At 38.1% G+C, this 11,013-nt stretch overlaps 1 protein-coding gene across 1 annotated transcript in view; it reads right to left on the reverse strand.

Moving 5' to 3' along the window:
* The window catches only part of frrs1a (ferric-chelate reductase 1a), a 9,116-nt gene extending 499 nt beyond the window's left edge, over positions 1-8,617 (reverse strand). The window contains exons 1-15 of the mRNA XM_026374598.1: positions 8,521-8,617; positions 8,110-8,252; positions 7,882-7,976; positions 6,562-6,709; positions 5,726-5,845; positions 5,453-5,524; positions 5,234-5,332; positions 4,411-4,561; positions 3,868-3,981; positions 3,559-3,674; positions 3,034-3,120; positions 2,329-2,426; positions 1,114-1,172; positions 872-1,015; positions 674-732 (exon numbers count right to left, since the gene is read on the reverse strand). Coding sequence (XP_026230383.1) covers positions 674-732; positions 872-1,015; positions 1,114-1,172; positions 2,329-2,426; positions 3,034-3,120; positions 3,559-3,674; positions 3,868-3,981; positions 4,411-4,561; positions 5,234-5,332; positions 5,453-5,524; positions 5,726-5,845; positions 6,562-6,709; positions 7,882-7,976; positions 8,110-8,252; positions 8,521-8,617 — 1,602 coding nt within the window. The remainder of the gene's footprint in view (positions 1-673; positions 733-871; positions 1,016-1,113; positions 1,173-2,328; positions 2,427-3,033; positions 3,121-3,558; positions 3,675-3,867; positions 3,982-4,410; positions 4,562-5,233; positions 5,333-5,452; positions 5,525-5,725; positions 5,846-6,561; positions 6,710-7,881; positions 7,977-8,109; positions 8,253-8,520) is intronic.
* Positions 8,618-11,013: the final 2,396 nt, after the last annotated feature.

Consider the following 11,013-nt stretch of genomic DNA (forward strand, 5'->3'; position numbering starts at 1 on the left):
TGTCAGCTGATTCAACACTCTTCTTATTTTTCACTTCTATCTCATTTGAACATTCCAGTATGACAATATTTTCACAGTGATATTTCCACCTGGAATGAAAAAACTGAACCCATCTGTTGTGTGAAAAAGTGGCATGACAATGATTAGCAATCCCTGATTTGTATCCACACTACAGACTACTGCCACCTGCTGGTACAAAGTCTCATTTCTTCTCACTCTTATGTTCGAGAGCTATTTTTTGGCCCAGTAAAGACACAAACATGAGTTTCACACAGGACTTTACATGCTGCTCATGCTACACATCTGATATAGACACAGCATCAAAAGGAGAATGGGAGAAAGTGCCCAAAAATAGATGCAAAATAGCATCAAACTTGCTACATACTACATCAAAGACTTGAGCCTGTAGTTGTAAAGGTGCTTCAACAAAGTATTAAGCACAAGCTCTGAATACTTATGTACAAGTGTTTTTTTCATTTTCATTATTTTTAATAAATTTGCAAAAATTTTAAATGAACTTTGAGGGGAAGAATTTGAGAAAAATAATGAATTGAAACAGTTTTGGAAGAAGGCTGTAACATAACAAAATGGGGGAAGCGTTCTGTAAATACTTTCTGGATGCACTGTGTTGAGAAAGACTGTGTGGGGATGAATATATGAAGTGGATACCTACCCAGTGACTGGGCTCTGATTGGTCAGAAAGAATGGACTGTTGGTCATCTGACCTCAGTGCTGTAGGTGAAACAAACCACACACTCAGAATAACCCCAAATCACTCAGTACTCTGACATTAATTAATTAATGCATTTAACATTCAACATCTACCAGAAAAATCATGAATTCACAAATAATTTAATCAAAGTTTTTGTACATCTTTTGATGCAAAAATGTTTCTGAACCAGTAGAATGAGCCTGATCAAAGCTAGCCATGTAATGTAGCCAATCAGAACATGCGATGACCATGGTGAGGGAAGGAGCAGTGATGATTGACGTATTCCCAGGAACATGGCTGCCACTGTAGACACACAGAGCACACAGTGTATGTTGTACAGGTAAAAAGTCGTGTGAGATGAGGCCGTGCCAAAATGACCAGATTAATTTACACAGACTCACCTGCCATGAGCTCCGTCACAGATCCAACTGCCCAGTGGACCCAGTTAAATAAATATCTCCTAGAAAGGGACATATAATAACATAACATAGGTATTTGATACACAGTTCAGAAATTACATTAAGATTAATCCAACAATACAGGAGGAAACATCCTGCTTTCATGATGACTATAGCCACATGGTTTGGGGAGTTTTTCACTATGAGAAAAAGACCAACCAGACTAGTTATCAGCAAAAGTGACGTATGGTATCTGTGAGGGTAAAGGAGTGTGCTTGACTGTCTTAGATGTAGCTTGAATAGGCAAATACATCACTTTACAAACTGTATCTATTAGTATCCTCAGTTCCCAAACCAATTAAAAGTGTCGTTAAAAGGAAAATACTGTAACACAACATGACTCCCAACTTTTATTTACCAAATACAATTAAGTTGGTCATTGAAACAAAGGTTCAAGCAAAGTAACAAAACAGAAACATTGAAGTAATTATTACACTTCAGAAAAAGAACCCATCTTGACGTGTTGTACTCCAGGTTATCTCCAGAAGTCAGGAACCAGGATACATTCTTTCACAGTGAGATTTTCACAGTATATGTTTGAACTTTGTCCTCATTTTTCCCAGAAGACTGGAATATAGAGCATTTTCCTGACTTTGCTATTCTGCACTATTACAGGTACCCTGCTATCTTGTTCTTTTTAAGTTGCCTTGTGAGTCATCCATAGACAGGGAATTAGAAAATATTGATATGCTGAGTCCAAAGTCCCCTTGTGTAGGTGAACACCTAACACCGTAACAATTTTTTTTACTGCATGAAACCATAGAACGTAAAAACCATAAAGACTACTAACATCATTGTGGTAACTGAATACTAAACCCCATTTTTTTCGGGGAACTAAAAAGGGCTGAATCATTTACATTTAGCAGACGCTTTTATCCAAAACAACTTACAAGTCATTACAAGGTACAAGGGTAGGCAAGACAGCGTGAGGAGGTCTTGCCTAAGGACCCCTACTGGAGGTAGACCACAGCTGGAATATGACCCCCAGTCTCCCACATGGGAGGCGGTGATGTTACCACTACACTAACCAGCCACTATCATCAGCCTTGGGAAACTCACCATGTGCAACTTATGACTTGCTGTGTCATTGAAATCACCAGAAACAAAGAGTTGCAATATGATCCTGTTTGTACAGTGAATGTAAATAATGTTGTTTACCTGTCAGAGTCAGGTGACGGTCTAAACACAGCAATCATTGGCTGAGTCAAAGAAAGCGCCAGAACACAACAGCCTAGGTAGGGATGGACTCCTGCATGCTGATGGCCCCACAAACACACACACACACACACACACACACATTTTAATTTGTGCAATAATTGATAAGTGGTCCAACATTCCTCTCTGTTGGTGATGTAACAAACAGCTGGAAAACAACAACCTGTTATGGGTGATTCCAGCTGTTTGGAACTAACATGGACAGTAATAAAATGGTATATGCAGAGATATACATATAAGCCACTTAAAGTTAATCTACAAACTATACTTGAGCATGCTCTGTGCATCAATGTCATATTCACAGATGCCATTATACAACATTAATCATTTGCAAGATAAAATAAACAAGAGTTTTCCCCCAACATTGGTAGTTAAACTCAGATTATTGAGTTAAATGAGTAAATGATTCTGTGCAGCATAATTTTAACCAAAACCTTCCAAAAAAAGTTACTTATTTACATTGTGGGTAACAGTGACTTAATATTTGTAGGGATTTTGCTTCAATAATTTAGTGAGGACATTTAGTGAGGGATTAGGAATTTAGTTGTGATAGTTTGGGTTCAGGTTAGGGGCTAGCGAATGCATAATGTCCATAGTGAGTCCCAACAAGTATAGAAATGCAAACTTGTGTGTTTGAGTATACTGTACCTTGCTCCAACCTTTCCGATAGAAAAATGGAAGACAAAAGGCTAAAGTGGTCAGAATCACAGTTAGCACCATCAGGCCTCGATGAACCTGCACATACACAACACATCTTTACATGTACATATCTTGTTTACACTGCATGGACTCATTTGAATTGAATACTGTTGTTCTGAGGACTTTTGGGCCAGTCCTACTCAGGAGGCTTGTCTGGGGGATGAGACTTGGTTTACGTAGGAATCAGATTATTACAGTTAGGGGTTCGGCAGGGCATTAAAGGCCATTTCATACTTTCTGCAGACAAGATCTCATTGATACTGTAGCAGACACAAGTTCATCACTTCCCAAGTCCACGAGGGCCTGGATGAACTCACAGAGGCCCAAAACTGTGGAACTGCGAGTAACAGATAGGTCAGAGGGCAATGGAAAATATAAATTGCCCTTCAGGCTAGGGTAACTGGCTTTATGCATTATGTCAGTGAATGTCCTCACACAGATAGCGGTACAAATGTGTGCATGTTTACTATCTACCTGGAACCAGACTTTTTGGCCGAGCAGAGTTTGATTTGGCCAGTCAGGTTTGTAGAAACTAGCGATGATGGTGCCAATACTTCCAGTAAGCATCCAAGCTAACAGCATTAGTGCACCTACAGACGTAGAAGCAATACAGTGGTTAATTACCCTCACAGAACATGCTGACATTTGGCTTTGCAGAAGTTATTGACTGTGAATAAGGAAAATGTATTATTGTATGTATTATTAAAATTGTTTGTTTTTACATATTGCACATACAATGGGTAACCCAGTCAAACCTTATTGTCCACACAGAACTCAACCTACCATGCATTTTCATTATCATGGGTCCTCGGGAGCCTCTGAGGATCTCAGGGGGGCCTGTGATATTCTTTCTGTGGGTGGAGATTAATGGTTGACGATTATGTTTCCATACTCTGCCTAGGAAAGAGAGAGGAAGGAAAGACTGCAGCATCCTGGTAACTGTTTCTTTTTACAGTAAATCAAGAGTGCTGAGGGAAGTACATTTTCAATCTTGCAAAGCCATTAAGCCAATTTATCATTTAACAGAATGTGCAAAAACCCTGTGTCTGCACTTTCCTGACATTTTCCTGTTAGTGGCATCTTGTTGCTTGATGAATCCTGTAATGCTTTCCAAGACCTGATGCTGATCAAATTGCCCTGTGACATGATAAAGCTCTAACTTGCCTATATGACACTGAATAGTGCAGTGGTTATATCGCAGCCCTCCATATGGGAGACTACCTCCAGTAGGGGTCCTTAGGCAAGACCCCTTACACTTACTCTCTGTAAATGTGACACAAGAACCCAAGCTTATTGGGTTACATTTTTTAAGGCAGAATCTCTCACCATAGAGAGCATTTCCACTGGCTAGAAACAGAAAGTACTTCTGGTCCAGATCATAGCGGCCTGGTTCCTGATTTGACAGTTTGACTGGTCTACTGAACCTGCACTGGATCACACCGTCTGCCAGCCTCCATGACATCGAGGAGAGTCCTGCCTGCGAACACACACACACACAGAGAGAAGGACAACAAGAACATTTTGGTAAAAATCCCAAACAATTTAAGCCAGCATATTATGGGAAATATGTTTATTTGCTTTCTTTGTCATTAATAGCATGTCTGTGCCTTATGTATAGAGTTGTAGTCATTATGTGGCTAGCCTAGCTTAGCCACGACAAGTCATGACAGGTCAACTCCCTAGTCAAATTTTTAAGAATACATTTTCTATTTTTAATGTTTTTTATTTTTATGAATACATTTTTTATTCTTTGTGTTTTTTTTAGTTTTAAGAATACATTTTCTATTTTTAATGTTTTTTATTTTTATGAATACATTTTTTATTCTTTGTGTTTTTTTTAGTTTTAAGAATACATTTTCTATTTTTAATGTTTTTTATTTTTATGAATACATTTTTTATTCTTTGTGTTTTTTTTAGTTTTAAGAATACATTTTCTATTTTTAATGTTTTTTATTTTTATGAATACATTTTTTATTCTTTGTGTTTTTTTTTGTTTTAAGAATACATTTTCTATTTCTAATGTTTTTTATTTTTATGAATACATTTTTTATTCTTTGTGTTTTTTTTAGTTTTAAGAATACATTTTCTATTTCTAATGTTTTTTATTTTTATGAATAAATTTTTTATTCTTAGTGTTTTTTTTTTTCACCTGTGTCTGGTCCTCAGGAGACGTCCGTCCACTCAGGAAGGCAGCACTCACTGATACTCTATTCCCATCCTTTACACACATATACACATCATCGTTGCCCTACACACACACAATAACACACACAAAACAAATCTAATAATGCACATCATTTTTGGATATGCTGACCATCTACAGCAGCAATAATAGTCTTCATTATGCATTGCTGAGGAGTTAGCTTACCATCCACGTGTCCCAGGACAAAGCAAAGCCAACATATCCTTCTGCTGGACCACTCAGTTCAAATGTGACAAACTGCAAAGAAACATGTTGAAGTAGCAATAGGTGGCAAATATTATTCTTACAAAAATGTATTTTATTATTATTCAATTTCACCATTTGATGGAAAAGACCAAAAGAGGAAAATTTGCACAAAAATGCAAAGGTACAAATGCAACATATACCAGTAGCACTTTTAATAGCTGTGCAAGTAAATCAAATTATTAGAAGTCAAACCATTTTATCTGGTTCCTGTGGAGTCACTGACAAGAAGAAGCAGTCCACATCTTCTTTTGGATCACATCCCGGCGGGTCTAACAGACAGGATTTCGATTGGCCACAGCCATCAGAAACAAACTAAAAGAAGAAATATGAGTGGGCTGTCATTAGTTCTAATTCAATTCAATTCCGTTTTATTTGTATAGCGCCAATTCACAACAGAAGTTATCTCAAGGCACTTTACAGTGTTTAAGGTTTAAGATTATACACAGTATAATTATACAAAAAATGATATAGAAAAGCCAACAATACAATTTGAGCAAGCTTTAGGCAACAGTGGAGAGGAAAAAACTCCACTGTTGAAAGTTTTAAGTCTAGTCTTAAATGTAGAGAGGGTGTCTGCCTCCCGAACCTGAACTGGGAGCTGGTTCCACAGGAGAGGGGCTTGGTAGCTGAAGGCTCTGCCTCCCATTCTACATTTGGAAACTCTAGGAACCACAAGTAAACCTGCAGTCTGAGAACGGAGAGTTCTGCTTGGAAGATATGGAACTATAAGGTCTTTAAGATAAGATGGAGCCTGATTATTAAGGGATTTATAAGTTAGGAGAAGAATTTTAAATTCAATTCTGGATTTAACAGGGAGCCAATGGAGAGAAGCTAACGTAGGAGAAATATGATCTCTCTTACTAATTCCAGTCAGAACTCTGGCTGCAGCATTTTGGATTAACTGGAGGCTTTTTATATTATATTTTATATATATATATATATATATATATATATATATATATATATATATATATAATTATAACATGCTACAATGTTCATTTCTTATCTAGGCTGTATATAGCACTCACAGGTCCAGGCAGAATAGAGGGTGTGGTTGTCGGGTCTGGAGGAGGTGTAGTGGTGGAGTGAGGTGGGCGAGGTGTAACACCATGCTTATAGACGATTGGTCCAGGTAGCTTGACCCAAAATACGTTGTAGTGGGCGACTACAGTAACCCTGAAAAAGTGTAGGTAAACTTCTGAACTGATGTCAAGGATAAATAGAGCTACACTGCAGTTTTTCACACACTGTTAGCAAAGCAACAATGCTTCACTGTCAGAAATGTACCCACTAGGAAACACTTTAACCAGTTAATCAGCTTGGATCACTTACATTTAAAGTGCAGTGTCACTGATTGTCAGTTTTCTTGCTAATAAGAACTTTATATCTATAAGTGGACATATTATAAATGGTATATTGCACAGATCTTTTTTTAAGGCACACATTTTGATGTAGCAAACATTAACAGTGGTTACATTCAAAATAAATGTGTCAGTGGTATAGCTCAGTGGAAATGAAGTCATCCTCCTCTGTCCTGGATCTTTTTATTGGGTTCAAAGCTCTGTGAAGTCTTTGTACAATTTGAACACTTTCCCATTTTGAGAGAATGAACATGAAAATGAACACATCCTTATGGGACGTCTGGAGGGAAAGTCTCTAAAGTTTGGAGGACACAGCGCCCATGGTTTCCAAAAACAATGTCAAAATCTGTCTGACCACAGAACAGTTTTCCACTTTGCCACAGACCATTACAGTTTTCTGTATGTTCTTATTTACATTCTTTTTGAATGGCACAGTGAACTGTGTTCACAGACCTTGATTTTTGGAGGTACTCCTAAAAAGCTTTAGCTTTAAAAAGCTTTTTAAATTTCTTTTAACTCATCAAGATGTGCTCCCTTTTACCACCTCATTAAAAATGTTGTGATCTCCTCTACTTTTGTTATGTCATTTTTACTATAACATACAGTAATTGTGTTCGGTTTAAGATGACTGTGGTAAAACAATAGTGCAAAACTACTCATATTCAGCTAAATGAGAGAGCTGCAATATATGGAGGTTAGGCATGTGCACAGTACAACAAAAGACAATGAAAGGTCAGGGGTTGCTGAACAAGCTAGAGTCAGCTCAGCAGCTGAGCTCAGTTGCATTTGTTAATAAATAGATTTCTTTGTACATGACATTACTCAGTTTCCTCACTTTGATGCTCTTCCTTGCAACTGGTATACTATCTTATTGTAGATCAAATGATACAGTTATCATCGCATATTTCCTGCTGCCGCATGGCCACTGCTCAGCAAAGGTTTATATGCAAGTTTTAAGTGAACATTTAGAAAGAAAGTAGAACTCACATAAACTGAACCTCATTTGGAGCATCTTCAGGAGCATTCCAGGTGACCACAACCTCTGCCTGTCTGGCATTACTTGTCTGGCTCACTGCTGAACCCTAGCCTCACCCATGCACGCACAGACACACACACACACAGTTCATTTGTTCCATTTGCTTATGTGTAATATGTTTTCTCTGAGTGTACTACTGTACATTAAGTGTCTCTGGGTGCATGTGCGTATATTTACACCTGTTGGTTATTGCAGGTGAGCAGCTGTGTCCTCTTGTGATCCGTCAAGTTAAAGGTGCCAACAGTGGACACTGAATCTGGATTCACTGCATCTCTACCCTGAAGCAGGAAGCCCTCAAAATATGATGTTCCAGACAGTGTGACTACAAGTGTAAAAAAAATGGAATTATTATGAGCATGTAACCATATAAATGGTTCTAAAGTTCGAACTTAGAAACCTATAACCAAAGTTCTAACTTTAGAACCAGTGTCTGTGTGGATTCGTTTGTCTACATTTTTTTTTTTTTTTTTTTTTTTTGCAGAATACTAATATGACTGGCTTCTTCATTTTGCTCACACAAGTCAGAGTAAATAAGTAAAATAGCTCTGTGAAAAGTGATATTTTGATCAGTGTCAGGGTTTTCTACCTACCTTCGATGTGATCTCCGGGACTGAACGTGGTGGTGTTGGCTGCTAGGTGATAGGGGCTCTGAGTGGTCTGACCAGGGACACCGTGGTGGGGTTCCATGTTGCCACAGGCTTTGGTGACTTTGCCATTGGCATAGCAGATCACAGGCAGCCAGTAACACACAGAGACAAAGAAGAAGAGGAGACAACAGACACCTACACGAGACATCTACACGATGAAAATGGGAGGCGAATGTGGCCAGGGTGTCTGTAATGAAAACGAAAGCACTCATTGCTCCACAGAATCACTTCATTATCAACAAAATTTACTTACTGCCCTGTGTGCATGCTGACTGCATCTTCTCTTCTTATCTGCTCTACTGACTGTGCAGCTCAGCGAAGTATGGGCCTTTATCACAGCACACATTTGCAGCTAACAGCACAAAAAGCACTGGTGTAATAATTTACTGTAAGTAAGCCATGTTATGCAGCCATTACTAATAAGGCTTAGTATGTACTGTAGTACCCATTCCCTTCATAGAGCTCCTCCAGAGGTTCCCAAAACAGCATACATCATCTGCCAGGTACTGTAGACAGCTTGACAGCTCCCTCTGTTTATTTATATATAACAAGTTTTTAGTGGAGGAAATCTTGGAAACACATGAGTAATGGCTATTAAATAAATAATTATCAGTGGGAAGTTGCCCTTTAGTTTTTATAATGAAAATTAACAGTTAGGGATTTAGTAATTGGGTAATTCGCAGGTGAAAATACATCTACATTATCTGGAGATATTTCACCAACTTTGCACTATTTTGAGGAACTTGAAATAGAATTGAAGTGAAATGGGGATTTAGCCCCCCCATTTCCTATATGGCACCCTCCAACAGCCTCACCTTTGTTTGAGCCACATACAACGACAAAACAAACGTAGCAAATGCTAACTTACATCGAATCCATTGTTGAATGAGAGCCGTCCTAATGTGAGGACCTCCACTTGTAAAAACAGGTTCACTCTAGAAGAAATCTCACACCGAAGTGACTACTCACCAATCTGCTGCAGCACAACAACAAAGTGCCTTAAAGCTGTGGAATTATTTCCAAGTGTGGCTGCAGTGTCATTTCCACTGTCCCCGTGCCCTTTGTGTTAGTGTGTGTGTTTTAAAGCAGAGTTTTACAGCCTGATGGATGGACTATTGGAACATCCTGATAAGATTGTTCATTCCGGAGGAAGTTAGTGCTTATTGCTTCATGAGTCTTTATTGATCCCCATGGTGAACTTCAGGTGTTACAGCAGCATCAAAACATTACAGTAAATGTAAAAATAAAAACCTATAGACAAAGCCAGAATATACAGATAGCAACCAGAGGTGTATAAAGTAGCCTACACAAAGTTAATACTCAAGTAAAAGTACATGTACTTGCCCAGAACAAATACTCCACTACAAGCAGAAGCACCCTTTCATTTTTCTATGTAATTAAAAGTACTAAACTACTAAATAGAATGTATATTTAGAAGTTGAAGTATTACAACCTCTAAATATACAAAAATGAAAGTACTCCAGTAAAACTAAGAAAACAGTGTATTTTAAACAGTGTTGAATTAAATGAGAGAGAGAGAAAAGAGAACAAGTGATGTCAACATCCTGTCTGGGTTTGTTACTGATCAATCAGATGAGATACTGTGACTTCCACCTCCCTGCAGTGTCAGCAGCAGGGTCATCAGGTGCTGTGCTTTATAGCAGCGGTGTGAGGGCATCAGTGGACCAAACAAGGCTTCTGTGAAGAAATGCTTCCATACATGTTTACTGATAGTTTTCTGCTAACATGTATGTCTTCAGCTTCCTCTATGATGTCAGAGACCAAATACTTCAACCCCTACAGCGACACCTGGAAATCCTGCACAGATTTGAATATCAGTCTAGTTAGCCAGTAAAAAAATAAACCCCGATTCAGTGAATTGTACAATATCAACCTCACATACTTTTTTATAAGACTTAATGTGGGGCAATTTCCTGGGATGGAAAGCTAGTGTGACCTTCACAAGAGTCATTAAGTTCAAAGTTTAGCTGCAGCACAGCAGAGGTGGCAGAGGTACACAAACTTACTGTAGTACTGTAGCTCAAGTACTTGCCTGAAATAATACTCACTAATATTTAGTACAATTAGAAGTAACATTTCATATTCTTCACATAAGTTAAACTAGTTGAGTAAATGAAATAAATCTCTAATTCTCTAAACACTAGTCCAACAGTGTCCACAGTCATTTTATAAAAGTATTTTAAAAACTAAACAAGCTATATTCTGGTATGTCCCACAACCACTGAAAAATATGAAAATACATTACTGTAATATTTCTATAAAATATATTTACATTTAGCGATTTGGCATTTTTACTTTTATCCAAAGAGACTCACAGGCGTGGTACAACGCTGCAACAACTCTTGGTCAGAGAGAGGGCATCTGAAGCAGAGTGTAGAAAGCTGAAAAGCTTGGCCTGGGATCTTTAAGTGTGGT

The sequence above is a fragment of the Anabas testudineus genome, chromosome 17 (assembly GCF_900324465.2).
Source record: "Anabas testudineus chromosome 17, fAnaTes1.2, whole genome shotgun sequence".
Classification (NCBI taxonomy): domain Eukaryota; kingdom Metazoa; phylum Chordata; class Actinopteri; order Anabantiformes; family Anabantidae; genus Anabas; species Anabas testudineus.